Source organism: Aplidium turbinatum, chromosome 1, assembly GCF_918807975.1.
Source record: "Aplidium turbinatum chromosome 1, kaAplTurb1.1, whole genome shotgun sequence".
Classification (NCBI taxonomy): Eukaryota; Metazoa; Chordata; class Ascidiacea; order Aplousobranchia; family Polyclinidae; genus Aplidium; species Aplidium turbinatum.
The window spans coordinates 22,393,543-22,411,067 of record NC_137472.1 but is presented as its reverse complement, the minus strand read 5'-3'; the positions used below and the strand labels follow the sequence as shown (position 1 = coordinate 22,411,067).

General features: G+C 35.5%; 1 protein-coding gene and 1 long non-coding RNA gene across 2 annotated transcripts in view; both read right to left on the bottom strand.

Annotated features, from left to right (window-relative positions):
* LOC145770030 (lysosome membrane protein 2-like) overlaps positions 1-4,811 on the bottom strand; it is a 78,603-nt gene extending 73,792 nt beyond the window's left edge. Inside the window, exons 1-2 of the mRNA XM_082581616.1 lie at positions 4,646-4,811; positions 2,939-3,096 (exon numbers count right to left, since the gene is read on the bottom strand). Coding sequence (XP_082437742.1) covers positions 2,939-3,096; positions 4,646-4,777 — 290 coding nt within the window. The 5' untranslated portion in view covers positions 4,778-4,811. The remainder of the gene's footprint in view (positions 1-2,938; positions 3,097-4,645) is intronic.
* Positions 4,812-4,815: 4 nt separating this feature from the next.
* On the bottom strand, positions 4,816-10,233 carry LOC145770039 (uncharacterized). Its single transcript, XR_014289125.1, has 2 exons — positions 10,094-10,233; positions 4,816-5,485 (listed from the first exon to the last, which is right to left on the bottom strand). It is a non-coding gene; the product is annotated as an uncharacterized LOC145770039 (long non-coding RNA).
* Between the last annotated feature and the right edge of the window lie 7,292 nt (positions 10,234-17,525).

The window sequence follows — 17,525 nt, the reverse complement described above, 5'->3', positions numbered from 1 at the left end:
CGGAAGAGCATGCCGGTGCTGTTGAATGTAGAACAACTTGTAGAATGTATTGAAATTTCTCTTCATCTTTCGTTAATTCGTTGTTAAAACTTTGCATCAAAGCAACACCTCTTTCGGCAAAGTCATTGATTACATGGAGCCCACCAACAATGGCTTGCGCTTTCTCATAATTGTCATCAACATTCCATGATGTGATTTCCACCTTCAGAAAGTCACATGGTAAGTTGAGAATCTGGAAAAATCTCATGGTGTTTGATGTGACAAAGTGCGACAGATCTTTTGATGAAATATCATCTGGTACTCAGAAAGACGCTTTGAAGGTGTACTGCTTTGATGAGTTAACGCGGAAACCATGGCTTTTTTTGAGTAACAGAAACAGCATCATTAAAAAATGCCAGGCCCACAAGTTCACTTATAATATACCATAAGTGCCTCGAAAATGTTTTCATGGCTTTTTGCGATAAACCTGCATCATGTTGCTCATACTCATTTACCCTTTTCAAGAGCTCCAGGTCATGTCGTGGTGCACATTTAGCTGAAGGTGCTGTGAACCATGATTTTACATATACACCTTCAAAACAAACAGAACAAATCGCTTTAAACCACGTTGCTCCTGACTTGACAAATCAAACTGCATTCGAAATAACCAGATTTTGAGTGCATATACACTATACAGCAGTTGCCATCCATCTGGCGCGATGAAGGGCACCAGGATGACAGAATCGAATTCCATGCGGTGGTGTTCCATTGAGCATTATGACCGATACTTCTAGAAGTTCTTGGCAGTCGTCTCTTGGTTGATTATTGTTACGCAAATGGTGGATACAGAAGTGTATGATTTCATCAGAAAATCTGCTGTCATCTTTTTCCAATGTCACATACCCATCTTTATTCAATGAACTCCATTTTGATTTAAATTGCTTAAAAAGGAGAATGTCTAGCCCAGATGATGGCCCAAGGCAAGTCAAGAAGGTTTTTTGTAATATTAGTTCCAGAATATGGTTCAATTCTTGTGAAATTAGGACACAAGCACCAGACTTCTGACCAGAATTGCTGAAAGGAACTAGCTTTAGCTGAATCTAGAATATTTGCTCAACTACAGACAAAGCTTTTGTAGCTGGTGTGACATAATTTTATCTACTGTTAAGACTATCAACAATCAACATGGCAGCCAAGCAATGGTGGTCAGTGAAATGGAACAACATCATGCTGATAAAAACAGATTTAAAACCCAGTTTAAAAGAGGACATTGCCTACAACTATATCAACAGTTAGATAATTACAACTTCAGTGTGTCAAGTATGGTTTTACAGACTGTAGCTTCCCAATTCCCATATGTTTGCACAGGGAAAAAATCTTAATTTTCAAGGTAAATCTGGCACCTCTAAACAAAGTTCAATCTCTCTGAAATTTTTACAGGGTTCATTTTTGGTCATTTGGAGATGTTTTGGGTAGTGTCACATTGCATACCAAACCATCTGTGATGATCGACTTTGTTGATTCATTATTATATTCTATAAAATATTGAGATGATGTTACTTCATTACGTCGATTTGAGATGTAATTTCATGATGTCGTATGGACGAAAAACTTAGCAAGTTCTGTTGGGAGTAAAAAAGAAACACAGATGATAAACATTGAAGAAATTGAGTCTCCTTTACAATTTATGATTAAGAATGAAACAACGCAAAACTGCTGAAACAAAACGTTTTGTTTTAATGAAAGAATCACTGGAAGTAACCAATGCCTAAAGGTGCGGGCAAGAAGTTATCGGAGTGTGAGGTATCAAACATTTAAACAGGTTGTTATTATTCTACATGATCATCAGTGTGGCGTTAGTTAGTAGTTACTACCTCAAAAAATCCATATCTTTGTTGACTGAAAAATCAGCAGCAAATGCATTTTTTAGTAGCAGAACGCATCATGTTATTTAATTAAATGTCTGGTGATTGGTGAACAGCCTCATTCATTTTTTAAATCCATTTTTTTTATATATTTAATATCGGCCAAATTTTGCCGATACTCATATTTCAAAAATGGCCGATATCACTGATATATCGATATATACATCATTAGTTTTTATATTGAAAAACCTCAAAACTGGCAACTGCGATGCCTATCAGTGTGTGCCCTTTCTGTAACTACATGTTGCGGTGCTTGCGGTAGTCCATCAGTGATGAATAACGCAAATATGAAGCTAAAAAATATATGACATACAGACTGGATTCGAATTGTTCGAATCCAATATTCTAAATTTTCCATCCCTAGTGACACAATATCTCCAAAATATTTTTCCAGCAGTCCTACAAGAAACTTTTAAACAGCTTAATTGTAAAGAAAAGAGAATCAAAATAGACTGTAAAAAACCAATCATTTACATTCTGATGATGATATAGTTTTAATATATATTTGATTAGCCAAACAAACTACAAACAATGATAAAAGAATTTAATGCAAAAAGCAGAAAAGATTGGTCTTCAAATGAAGAATAACGAAACAAAAGTCGTGTTTAATACAATAATACATATTCAGAAACAAGCAGCAATATCACACTAGATGGAATCACCATTGAAAAAGTTGATAAATACACTCATCTTGATCAAAAAGTTATAACCAACTCCAGTGAAGAAAATGGCAAGAATTTTCCAAGGTATGGCAGCAGTTGTTTAGCAAGTTCAAAACTGTTTTCAAATCAAAATTGCCACTTTTTTACAAAAAAGAAGTCAATAACCAATGCAACCTTCTTAGTATTACATGTGGTGCAGAAACTTGGAAGCTTAACTCTAGAACTAAGGTCAATGCAAACAGCACATAAACGAATTAAGATGAGTTTGAAAACAAGGTGAAAAAAAAACTGCTTAATGGATGCAAAATCAAACAAACTGCAAAGCAATGCATCAATGTAAAGCTTCTATTAAGCATAGCAATAAAATATTACCTGTACGTGAATGGTCCAATTTCTTCTACAGTCGGCTTTTCTCCACGAGATATATTTTCAGGGTTTGTAACATTGAACAGCCAATATTGCATGTATATTGGTGGTTTTGGGTTGATCCATTGAGAAAGCAATGATGAACTCAAACTTAAAACTAATTCCTGTCAAAAGTAAAAATATTACTATAAGGCTTCAGAGTTGACTTTAAGATATTATATAAGAAAGTTTGTGTGCCAAATAGAATCATGGAGTGAACTGCTTCATTTTAAATGATTTGCTAAAATAAATTGAATTGCTTAAAAGCACTTCCTGAATCCTGATGGTATCATACTGAAGTCCTATAGACCTTCATACAGATGCTTTGCAATATTGCCTTAAGTAATTGTAGAAGAAGGATTTATTGTGACTATTAACTCTGTTTTTGTTCCTTGTTGACCAACAGGCAACTCAAGCAGCTAAAAAAGGCAAGCTTCTTTTTTAAAAGGCAGTAAATATTATAGTCATAGACATTAGACAGCAAACTATGATTCTCTTGTATGGTAATTATCGTGATTGTGTTAAAATTTTACATAAAAGTAGAAAAGTTTATATAATATATAATATCATAAGTTGTAAGCTGCATTGGTGATTGGTAAAGGCTCAAACGCAACATTCGAAAGAACACCGTTTCGACACCGCTCCAGAGCATGCAGCTGTGTCTCAGCAAAGACACTTGATAGCAGGCAAAATAAGGGTGGCAGCTGACTCGAAAACGATATTTCTCTTCGCTGCTTCTTGTTGTCTTGCATCTGTTATCGCAGTGTGGGCCTACTGTATGTTGTCGCAAAGGGTGCAAAATATAACATGATTGTTATATGCAGTGGCTATTCTTAACATATATTGTAGAGGCTATATTCACCTGTTCACTCGAGCATGACATATTTGTTTGTTTAAACAATGAAGAACTGTGTGTATTAGTTATTCTTTTCGACAGAATTAGTGGCTCGTATGTTGTGTCTGTGATTGAGATCAGTCGACATCCTGGAAGAGCTTTTTTTTAAATAAAATTTGATTTAGATTAATGCGACTTGATGTTAATGGCTTTTTTGTGGCACATTTTTAATTTGAGCACAACCCAATCTTTTACGCCTTTTCAAAAGTTTAGACTTTTTTATTTTTTTTAAATTGAGCTAGAATTTCAGTGAGTAAGTTTTCTTTCCTCAAAGGAATGTGGTGAACGTTTGCCAAACAAACTTGCACGTCATATGATCACACAACTATTTTTTCCATATCAATGAGTCAAATTCTCTTTGAAACTTGCTAGCCTAGTGTAGGGAAATGACTGTTTCGACTTATTACATTTTTTCCATTAATAAGTAACTTTGGTGGCTGTAAAAATTAACAATAGCCTGCTTGTAAAAATTAACAATTTGAAAAAAAAAATAGTTTCATCAATATATTAATTTGAGGGTTTTCATTTTGCAATATTTTTGTTTTATTGCTACCGCCTTCATACGTTTAGGTATTACATGCAACATGCAACTTTACGCTTCACTAAAAAATAAGGAGTGTATACTATACACTATACAGTACGCCTGAACACATATTACGGTCAAACATCTTCCTTTAGCTTTAGCAAACAGGCAAATATAGCCTCAGAGGCTATATTCACAATATATAGAAAATATAGCCTTTACCGTAATTATAACTAATAATAGACCTATATAGTACCTTGTCAACTTGAGTGTTTACAATTTCATCAGCAACTTTTAAACCAATGAGAAGACTTCCTGCAATCACTAAAAGAATTCCAATTGATCCAATGATAGCATGGCATACCACTAACTTACAGCAATTTTTCATGTCCTGGGCTTACTTTCAATGCCTATAGCCTACAGCTACTGCATATTAAAGAGAAAAAAGAGTATTCAATTCAATTTATTTTTCTTTGTCAGAATGCAAAAGAAATGATATTGTGAAAAAGAAATACAGTAACAAAACCAACAAAAGAAAAACGTGGCAAAACCTTAATGGTTTAAGACGTGCATGAAAAGATCTAATATTGCGGCATATGCATCGATAAATATAGTTAATTAAGCACGGCCACCAAACCTGATACTTTAAAACAAGTAGATGAATTGGTTAAGAATCAGTCGCCTCCTCGTTCCAGAAACAACTGAAGCACCAATTCTTAAAGCAATGAGAACACGACTGAACCTAACAACATCACAAAAACAAACTACCGGTAATACACACACTCATATTGTAATTAGGTAACGGACTATCAAAACAAGGACTAACTACAGATTTTATACAGAAAATAAAGTGTTTGCAGCAAAGATATTAAGTAGCCTATAGATTGCAAACCAAATATATACACAATATGGCAGCTGATTATCAAGATAAAATAATTAAAAAAGCTTTGTTTTTTAAATTAACTTCCTGCACATGTAAGAGCATAAGAAGTATGATGATATAGCAGCGTGTTTTTGGTATCGCCAATAAGAGTTGAATCATCTTTTATAGCGTCAGTGAGGGACGTCTGTCTTGCAACATCTTTTTAAGTTGTCTCTATATTTCAGAAGATTATAAATAACAAATTAATGGTGAGTTTTCTTATCAGTGTTATTTTTGCACTACTACACATTACACAACCAAACAACATGAACTACGTTCTTGGTTTTGAATCTTTATCGGGTCATTTCATTATATTTCAGGTCAAAATTAGAGGAAATGCCACCCACCCTCTCCGATTTGGTTTATTTTGACATATGTAGAATTGTAGATGGCAAGAGATGGCAACCCACTGAGCTCAACAAAAAAAAAATTTCGAAATTGGTCAAGGGGTTTTAAAGTTACATCATTTTCAATTTTAACCACACGGTGGCAGTATTTCAGCTCCATAGAGTAAAAATGCCCCAATATCTGTTATACTGAAGCTAGGAAGTTGATGAAAATATGTAGAATACCATTATGGGGGATGAGGAATCCAAATTTGCTAACAGAATATAAGAAAAACATGTAGGTTAGTTTTGGAGTAATTCGATTATAAATATTTTTTGAGGTATATATTTTGGGGAGAAATTTGCCCATGTAGTCGAAGAAAAAATAAACATTTTTTTGGGGGGGGATGTTAAGTTGGACTTATATTTTGATAAACACACTCCAATTTTGTTGTTCCATATTGTTCCTTGCTTGGACTGGTGGTCAAAATTCTTTCTAAAATTTTGCAAATTTTAAATGCTTTTTTAACATTGTACACTGTACAGTGGGGCATTCCACTTTTAATCATCCGATTTTTTTCAAATTTTGTAACCACCAGTCACAGATTTTGCTTATTTTGACATATTTTTTACATACTAAAAAATGATGAAAGTAGCAAAAAAAATTTTGAAGTATCTTCATTGGGGCCGAGATAGAGCACTTTGAATTTTTGGCCACTAGTAGGATTTTGGAAGCTGAGCACAGTCATTTTTTTATTTTGCGTCTTCATTTTTTGACAATAACTCTTTACCTTGAACGATTTTCGCACTGAAAACATCAGGGTTGCACAGAAAAAAGATGCAAAAAAGGTAGATTCATGCTTATTTCACCTTAAATACTACTTTTTACCAATGAAGTGCCTCTCACTCACAGTACATGTTGGCATAACTCAATAAAATAATGCACTAGGGCTGATTAGGCCTTCTTGCATAAATGAGTTTTAGTGTAGTACAAAGTGGCATTACTTGATTTTTGTGTACAGAAATATCCACTGTGTTTTCAATTTATCCTTGGAAATTTCCTTCACAATCACATCCTTAAGTCCTAATTTGAAGTTTGTTTATCTGATAAAAATTGGACAAATATGATGCTCTGGTTTTTTTTATGGGTTTTTTAAGTGGGTTTTTAAAAAAAAACCACCCGGGTTTTTTTGGGTCGGGTAAAATACCGACAACTCTGGAAAACATGCATTTTACCAATTTAAGATCCAAAGAATTCATTTACCATAAATTGTTATTAAAAATATGCTAAAATAAACATTTCAAATGGTAATTTAGGTTTAAAGTTTTTCTTAATTTATTTTTGATACGCTAAGTTTGGGGGAATATTTCGGAGCGTTGAGAAAAAGACCCCAAAAAAAAATTTTTTTTCAAACAAAGCAATTGAAGTATAATATTTTCACGAAATTTGATTGATGTAAGTTTTGCATAAACCAAAATATTCAACTTGGAAAATATCAACCCATATATATCGAAAAAATGAAAATAATTGAAACATAACTGATGCTTTGTCACAATATTTGCAGGGTTCAGCCATATTATGGTCCATTTCTTTAAGAATTGTTTTATGTGTCAAACTACCAATGTTTTATTATTCAGCTGATATCACACAGCTAGTCTGATCAAGATTTTGCTACCGTTTCTTATCAAACCAGCACATGCACCCTTATCATTTCTGAACTAACTTTTCATTGAAGAAGAAAACTGCCTGGCCATGATAATAATAAATAATAATATGATAATAATAAAAACATCAAACCAGCACATGCACCCTTATCATTTCTGAACTAACTTTTCATTGAAGTAGAAAACTGCCTGGCCATGATGTTTTTATTATTCAGCAGGAAAGGAGTTGTTAAACAGTTTGGTTTGGAAAAGACGATATGCTGGATGCTACCCATTTCTGCACTTTTGAAACTAACTCCACCTTCTACATCCAATGGTAGACGTTACACTTTTAGCTCGCAAGAACTGAACAAACTTGAAAAACTTTTTAACTAGACTGATGTGCAATTTGGTGTTTTTTTATTACTTGATCGTCACTCAATAATTTCTAAGCTGTACCTATGGGATTTAATTATACTTTTAACTTTTTTGATCATATGGATTGAAACAAATCACTGTCTGATGACAGATATTGCAATTTGCTGTTTCAAAAATGCCAAAACTTCATGTCAAAGAAATTGGAATTTTGCCAAACTGAGTATCAGTTTTAAACTGCAGTCCCTCTCAAAAAACAGATGGAACAACTAAAATAACTCATCATAAAGTCATAACATGAACAGGTAAATGATTTCAGGAAAAAAATTTTGAGTTTGGTCATGGCTACATGGCCAAAGCACCCCCCAAAGTTATCCCCCCCCAAATTTTTGAAACGTTGTTTTCATCTATAAATGATATATTTTCACCAATTTTGACAAGAAATTCAGATTCCTTGTCCCCAAAAGTGGTATTCTACATATTTTGGTTGTTTTTTTAGCTATAAATTACGAGATATTAGCAAAACTTGAATTTTGGGGGGCACGATGCCCCTGTCAGGTGGTGAATTTCAAACCCCCACAACTTCTAAACCACTTGGTCAATTTCAAAATTTTTTTTTTTTGGTATGCTCAGTTAATGATTGTGAACTTACTGCCAAAGTATGAAACATTTCCAAGAGTACATATTGGTTTTTTCATGACCTGAAATATAATGGAATGACCCTATCCTCAGACTGACAAAGCCTTGATAGGTTATTCCTGGTAGTTTCGCATACTTGCCAGTTACCGAGATTGGCAGGGTGAAGTTTTCCGATTGTTGAAGTGTTGTTGCCAGGGAATTATTTCATTCACTAGGTGCCGCTGAATGGAGAGCAGTACTGAAAGGCGTTGCTTAAGCGCACACCCCGAGAGTTGAACTTGCTCCGTCTTTAAATATAGCAAACCTCGCAGTCGCAAACCACAAGATTGCCAGATGGTAGGGTTGCCAGAGGTTAATATAAAAAAGAGCCCAAGCTTATGCCAAAAGTAGCCCAATTTTTTTTCGGGTTCTAAAATGGAGCCCAAGCAAAGAGATAGGCTACTATACAAACTTCTTCCAGAACGATTGATTATATCAGTCCCAAATTGTAAGTGTTTTTACAGTTCTTCACACCTTTCAGACAGATAGCTCAGTGGATACGCGCCGGGCTCAAGATCAAGCGACGCTGGTTCGACTCTCGGAGTGTGCGCTTGAGCAACGCATTTCAGGACTGCTCTCCATTCAGCGGCACCTAGTGAATGGAATAATTCCCCGGCAAGAACACTTTAACAATAGGAAAACTTCACTCTGCCAATCTTGGTAACCGGCCCTGCGTCAAGAGCCTCTACAAGTAGGCTACGCGAAACTACCAGGAATAACCTATCAAGGCTTTGTCAGTCCGAGGATAAAGATTCAAAACCAAACCAAGATTGGCAACCATGCATTCACTCAACTATTTGTTAAAATAACTAGGCTACAAACAAGTAGGGCCTACGGTACCGTACCTAAATAGAAAAAAGGGTTTAATTGCTTTTCGTGATGAGCTAAGGTAGCCTATTTTCCTACAATGGCTTTGGTATCTCTAACATTGACTATGAGTCTGGTATTCTAGTTGGAAGACCACATGGTGGTACTGCTATCTTGTGGGATAAATCCTTACAGGCCTCTACAATTTTGGTAAAGAGGTCACTTTCTTCAACCACAGACATATATGTCTGTGGTTACAGGCCTCTGTCATCAAAAATAAAAATGCCAATATTATTGGTCTAGATCAGGGGTTCTTAACCTGTGGGTAATTACCCACTAGTGGGGAATTTGAGGATTTCAAGTGGGTAATTTGAAGTTGGGTTTGTTGTTCTATGTGTACTCCAGTGCAGTGGTTCTTAAACGGTGGGAAATTTCCCACCAGTGGGAAATTACTGAATATCCATGCAGTGGGAAATTCTTTCTGGTCTGGAAGTGGGAAATTGTTTTAAGTTTTACTCGAATATCCAAGGATGTAAATCTGATTAGTTAGTCACAAAAGTAATATTTTTTAACAAACACCGAGTCCTAGTGCATTGTTTTACAATTCATCTGGAATCAGATTTGCGTTGTGCAATCTCAAAAATAGAGCCTGACATTGACTCGATCGTCACTGAAAAGCAAAAACAAAAATCGCATTGACATTAATGGACAATCTTTAATGTTATTCTTCTCATTGAAATTGTTCTTTTTGTTAAATACCATTGTGCTATGACAGATATGTCACACAGGTTACTAGGATTCATTTTGATTTTTCAGTCAGTTTTAAAAGTATGTGGGGAATATAGGTTTATTAAGTAGCGGAAGTGGGTAATGAAAGAAAAAAGGTTAAGAACCCCTGGTCTAGATGTTGATCATTCCACTTGTAAAATTTCTTTCATTAATGTGTATTTACCTTATTGTAGTACTTCCAATACAGATGCTTATTTACAATATCTAAGCATAAACAGACATAACTAAGCAACAACACTACATTTAACATTATAAAAACAAAAAACAACAAGCGAACGTTTTCGGCTAGTCATATAGCCCTTTTCAAGCCTATAAGAAAAATACATTGTTGAAAGAAATGCTAAAGAATCATATAGTATCACAGCAAAAATATGGTCAAATCTAAACATTTGAGAAACTGCCTCGCTCACACAAAATGATAACTGAAAATTACACAGCGCAACGGGTCAAGTATTTCAGAGGTAAAAATAATTGATTGTTCAGACAAGGACTCAGGCAGATTACGCAAGAAAGACAGAAGCACAAGAGATAGTGGCACAAAACAAAGTAATGCGAAAAGCACAAGACGTGATAATTTAATCAAAAAACTGTTAAAAGGTAAGAAGCTCCGCAAGCAAATAATTGCCTGTTGAGCCCTGTCAAGCTTTAATTTTACAAGTTTCTTTCCAAACGTTTCCAATTTCCGAAAATCCTTAATCGGTATTCCTTCTCTGTTGCTAACTTTATAGTACAATTTGGGTAGAGAGGTAACTCTTTTAAACCATAAACAGACATAACTAAGCAACAACACTACATTTAACATTATAAAAACAAAAAACAACAAGCGAACGTTTTCGGCTAGTCATATAGCCCTTTTCAAGCCTATAAGAAAAATGTATTTTTCTAAGTTGTATTTTTCTAAAAATGTATTTTTCTTATAGGCTTGAAAAGGGCTATATGACTAGCCGAAAACGTTCGCTTGTTGTTTTTTGTTTTTATAATGTTAAATGTAGTGTTGTTGCTTAGTTATGTCTGTTTATAGTTTAAAAGAGTTACCTCTCTACCCAAATTGTAATATCTAAGCAGTCTACAATTTATGTGTGATAACCTTGCCAACTTTAATCTCTGTATATTAGGTAATTTCAATGCTGGAGAATCAAATGCATTTGGAAATTTTTTGAAAACCTTTAGTATGAAACACAGCTAGGCTATTGGGTGCTCTTGCACAAGACGCCCTGTTGGTCAACTGGACAAAATGATGACGTCAAAAACGTCACACACATTGGAATATACTATTATGAAAGAGGAAGGGCGGAATGGAAATCGATCGTCTTTCAGTTCACGCCCTGCGTGTTCACGATAATTAATTGTCTCCCATTTATTCATTTCTTGCTCAATTTCAACAGATTTGCTATCCTTGAAAAGCACAAGCATACATCTAACCAACTAAGTTAATACCAAGTCCCAAAATACTACTAGCTCCATCTGGTGGCCACCTAAACTTGACCAAATTCAAACCATTATCAAAAGTTTATTTGCAATGATAAAAACATTAAACGACAGCCAATTAAAACAAAATGTTACTGTTTATTGAAGGGCTAACTTTCATTCTTATATCTTGTTTAATATGCGAGCAAGTTCACGCCCTGCGTGATCACGATAATTAATTGTCTCCCATTTATTCATTTCTTGCTCAATTTCAACAGATTTGCTATCGTTGAAAGGCACAAGCATAGATCTAACCAACTAAGTTAATACCAAGTCCCAAAATACTACTAGCTCCATCTAGTGGCCACCTAAACTTGACCAAATTCAAACCATTATCAAAAGTTTATTTGCAATGATAAAAACATTTAACGACAACCAATTAAAAGAACATATTACTGTTTATTGAAGGGCTAACTTTCATTTTCATATCTTATTTAATATGCGAGCAATCGTTGTTCGAAGACAGCCCCCCAACGAAGCTTTTGCCCAATGCATTTCAATGGCGAATCGATCGTCTTTCAGTTCACGCCCTGCTTGATCACGATAATTAATTGTCTCCCATTTATTCATTTCTTGCTCAATTTCAATAGATTTGTTATCGTTGAAAAGCACAAGCATAGATCTAACCAACTAAGTTAATATCAAGTCCCAAAATACTACTAGCTCCATCCAGTGGTCAACTAAACTTGACCAAATTCAAACCATTATCAAAAGTTTATTTGCAATGATAAAAACATTAAACGACAACCAATTAGAAGAACATGTTACTGTTTATTGCAGGGCTAAATTTCATTTTTATACCTTATTTAATATATGAGCAATCGTTGTTCGAAGACAGCCCCCCAACGAAGCTTTTTCTCAATGCATTTCAATGGCGAATCGATCGTCTTTCGGTTCACGCCCTGCGTGTTCACGATAATTAATTGTCTCCCATTTATTCATTTCTTGCTCAATTTCAACAGATTTGCTACCGTTGAAAGCACAAGCATAGATCTAATCAACTAAGTTAATACCAAGTCCCAAAATACTACTAGCTTCATCTGGTGGCCACCTAAACTTGACCAAATTCAAACCATTATCAAAAGTTTATTTGCAATGATAAAAACATTAAACGACAGCCAATTAAAAGAACATGTTACTGTTTATTGAAGGGCTAACTTTCATTTTTATATCTTGTTTAATATGCGAGCAATCGTTGTTCGGAGACAGCCCCCCAACGAAGCTTTTGCCCAACGCATTTCAATGGCGAATCGATCGTCTTTCAGTTCACGCCCTGCGTGATCACGACAATTAATTGTCTCCCATTTATTGATTTGTTGTTCAATTTAAACAAATATGCGATCGGTGAAAAGCACAAGCATATATCTAACCAACTAAGTTAATATCAAGTCCCAAAATGTTACTAGCTCCATCTGGTGGCCACCTAAACTTGACCAAATTCAAACCATAACGAAAACATCATTTTAAATGATAAACAATCTAAATCAAATCCAATTAAAAGAACATGTTACTGTTTATTGAAGTGCTAACTTTCATTTTTATATCTTATTTAATATGCGAGCAATCGTTGTTCGAAGACAGCCCCCCAACGAAGCTTTTGCCCAATGCATTTCAATGGCGAATCGATCGTCTTTCAGTTCACGCCCTGCGTGTTCACGATAATTAATTGCCTCCCATTTATTCATTTCTTGCTCAATTTCAACAGATTTGCTATCGTTGAAAAGCACAAGCATAGATCTAACCAACCAAGTTAATATCAAGTCCCAAAATACTACTAGCTCTATCTAGTGGCCACCTAAACTTGGCCAAATTCAAACCATTATCAAAAGTTTATTTGCAATGATAAAAACATTTAACGACAACCAATTAAAAGAACATATTACTGTTTATGTTTACGTGCATGTTTACGCACTACAACTAGGCCTACGCCCAGGGATGGAGGAACCACGTGGGCTTGGCCCCACCTACTTTATTTTCTGGGTGGGCCTGGCCCACCCACTTGTGAAAGCCAAATTTCTTTGAAAAGGTAGTGAAAACGGCAAATTAGAGAAGGAGTTCCAAAAAAAAGCTCTTCATTCATTTGATACATACTAATTTGATTACACAGACCAACAAAACGATTTTGGCCCAAAAGGTGAGAGTCATTTTAGAGTATTTCAGTGCTCCTGATTCCAAAAATGCACTTACTTTTTTCGAATTGTCGAAACTACCAGGAATTGAATTTCGAACCAAGGTTAAATTCTTCCGTAACAAGGATAAAATTTTAAGCAGCTACTTTATTAAAGAACACAACTTTGTATTCTGTAATTAGGCTATATAAATGGCCTTCGTACCTTGATGGGTGTTGCTCAGTATAGTAAGCCTACAATAATAAAGAATTGTGTTTGTTCATCGATGGCTTTGTTTTGCTTAATGCTTATTCGTCTAGTTTGTTAAGCAAAACAATGTACCGCATGTATTTTATTTGTACTTAGTAGCTTAGTTAGTAAACCTGATATTGTTGAAGACTTGAAGTCAACAAATATATTAAGGCAAAGCACAAGTTATATATTCTACATCTTGTATCCTAAGGCTTGCTTCAAGTCGTATTTTGATTGTTACTAAGCCAGTAGCCTAAACGTTAAATAGCCGTTTGTTTGGGTTGTAATCAACGTGATTGGTTTCAAATGGCGTTTATACAACTCAGAAATGTGCCTGGGATTACTTTCAGTTTTGTTTATGTAATAAACGACACGATGTTAAATCTATAGGGGCTCAAAATTGCCAAAAAAAAGTATTTGCTGTAGGCTATCTCAAAAACTAGAGCCAATTCGAAAAAAACAAGTGCGGAATCAGGGGCCTCGAAATACCCTAAAATGACTCTCACATGCCGTGCCTTTAAAAAAAATTTTTGTTTGCCTGTGTTATCTTTGATAGCTCAATGATGAAATCTAATCTTCAAACTCTTCTGTTGAGCCCACTGTTGATGGGCAGTGGATGTGGTTGCGTGTGATTGGTGAAGTAATCTATAAATCAATCTAATTGTTCTCCAAGGTTAAAACAATGATATCATTACATATTATGCAGTGCATGCACGTAGGCCTACTGTATAATGCTGCAGATTATTTCTCCCAGGTTGGTATTATAACTGTGTGTGTAGGCTATATTGCCTTTTTATTTGTGTGTAGCCTACATCGCCATATTTTGTACAGCGCTACAATTTAACAATTTTGTAATTTGTTTGACCAAATCGGGCCTAAAAACGCAATTTTTTCGGTGGCTGGCACAAAAGGCAATCATGAAAACACAATGCATAAGCGATTTGAAGTATCAGGAATGCAGCAATGCTATGGGAGGTCTGGGAGGCGAAGCCCCCCAGAAGTTTGAATAACTTTGACTACTACGCCTTTGGGCCCACCTACTTTTAAAATGGTTCCTCCATCCCTGTACGCCTAGTCAACTACGTTGGAGCAGGTGAGCAATATCACTTGGGCTTGGGATTTGAAGGAATATTTGACAACACTTTTATTTAACCCACCCTCCTTCGGGCACGTTCCTTTGCTTCTCAATGCCTGTAGATATCCCTAGTAAAATTGTGCTATTAGAGAATGCTTCATCGTAATGGTACCGTGGCGGGACAGGGCTACACTGGAGGCAGAAATTCTACGCCACATCGCACCAGGAACAGAGATTTATTCCGATGAATGGGGTGCATACTCTAACTTGTCTAGTGAGTGTTTCTTGTAGTTCTATTTTAAAATGACTTACACTAACATGTAAACACTTAACGTGGATTATGTTAAACATTAAATGGATTGGATGAAGTACATAAATTGCATGTAGATTAAACATTTGTGTAGACTAGGTGTACTGAGAGTAAAAATATGTAGGGGAGATGTGGCACCTATGGGACGAATATGACATTATTTCTAATAAAACGTTATTTTAAAGCAAATCATGAACTAAAGCAATTTTATTGCAAAGTTTAGTCATTGTTTCATAACATGAAATCAAAACAGTGATGACTGTAGCCTAAATATTCTTTATCGTTTTTTTCATCATTAAAAAGTGTCAGACAACTGTCCCATAGGTTGCTTACATACATGATCAATGGGACAAGGGTCTATGTGCCAGGGGACACTTTGCTAGATACATCAATTGATTGTCAAGGGTATGATGGAATGAAAGAGACTCAAGAGAAGAAGCAGAACTTGTTTTCTTGGTTTTCATCAATAAATAGACCCGCTTTTCTTTTCAGACATGATAAAATAAGACACTTTAAGGGTTCAATGAATTGAAGTCTAAAAAGGTATATACTTTTGCCATGATCTATAGCAAAGTCTAGTGTAATAAGGCTTTTCAAGATTGTACAAAAATAAAGCAGTAGCTCTTATCTACATTCCTAGCGAAAAATACTTTTTAAGTGAAAAAAATTCCTTTCAGCCTTAAAATAACCTAAGAATATGTGCCAAAATTGATTGCTTGCACAGTCCCATTGGTCATTCAACCACCAGTTTGTGTTTAGCTTGTCTGAAGACATATCACAGTACATTGTGTACTTTTCTGTTGTGATAGCATCAGACCCAACCATATGGCTTAAACTGTCATGCCAAGTCCCACTTGATACAACTTATTCATAGTGTAGAAACTGTTAACAACAGTTAACCATTTAAAGCAGTGGTTCTCAACGTGGGCGGTACCGCCCCCAGGGGGCATTTTTGATTTTGCAGGGGGGCGGTATGATCACTTCGGATTAAGGGGGCGTTTTGATTACTAGGGTGCATTTTGGTTTAACCCATCTACCGCCCAGCGTAACGATTTTGTCAAAGAGCACGTATCTACGTGGTAGCATTTCCTACCTCATACCTGGTGGAAAAGGGATTCATGTTGTTCTGCTACATACCAAACAGCGAATCCCACTTGACATATCCATAAGAGGTGATCTTCGAATGTTTCTCACTGGCTTTACACCGGATGTGAAGAAACTGACACTTTCTCACCAAGCCCAAGGTTCACACTGACTACCAGTAGGCCTATACTATTTTCATGCTCGCAAATATATATTGCTTTTCATCAAATATAGTTACTAGTCTCTAAAACCCTTACAGCCTGTTTCACCCTAAAAGGGGATCATCAAAAGGTCCTTATTCTAATAGAAATATAATTCTATTTGAATAAGGACCTTCTGATGATCCCCTTTTTAGGGTAAAACAGGCTGTAAGGGTTTTAGAGACTGGTAACTATATTTGATATAATTATATCGCTCTGCTTGTCTTTTTGCTTGGCATTGAGCACTTTTTGTAGAATAAATAATATTTATTGTTTTATATTCGCTTTTCATAATTAAACGTTTTTGTTGGGGGGCGGTAAAATTTTGCCAGTTCATGAAGGGGGCTTTGGGCCAAAAAAGGTTGAGAAACACTGATTTAAAGTTACTTTGGGAGCAGAAAAAACAATCAACTGACCTCGCCACTTAATTGCACAGCTCCTTTTCAAAAAGCACGATGGCTCATGTCAAAAGAATTATGCATCCATTAAAAATAAATTTACCAATTTAACATGTTTTTGTTATTTCTATTTGGAAACCATTGCAGCAAGCATTTTACGCTGAAATTTATTTAAAGTTGCTTTCGTATGTTTTTAGATCTTGGATATCGCCACCAAACGGTCAACCATCACCATCATTATGTTTCGGCCACATGGGTTCATACGAACCACATTAAAAACCTGTGGTTGAATTGTAAACGGAAATTTAAAAGAATGGGTGGCACCACAAGACACATGATACCTGGGTATCTTGATGAATTTATGTGGCGACATCAGTTTCCACGGGGACGACATTTTCCGGAAGTTCTCCGCGCCATAAGGGAGTCCTACCCATTACTGTAGCCGCCACATCGTCCATTTGCCAAAAAACAGCCCTTTTCAGGGCTACCTAATGATAAAAAAGAGTTGCTGCCCACATACTTTGTGATGTTTATTCTATTATAAACAAACTAGGCTAATAAAAGTGCAATGTCGCATGAAACAAAATTATTTTTTTAACTTAATAAAAGTTACGTTTGTAACATGATTTTTGTGTGTCAACGTTTAAGGTTTGGACCTATGAATCATTTTGTTTACACACACGAATGCCTTTGGGAAAATGA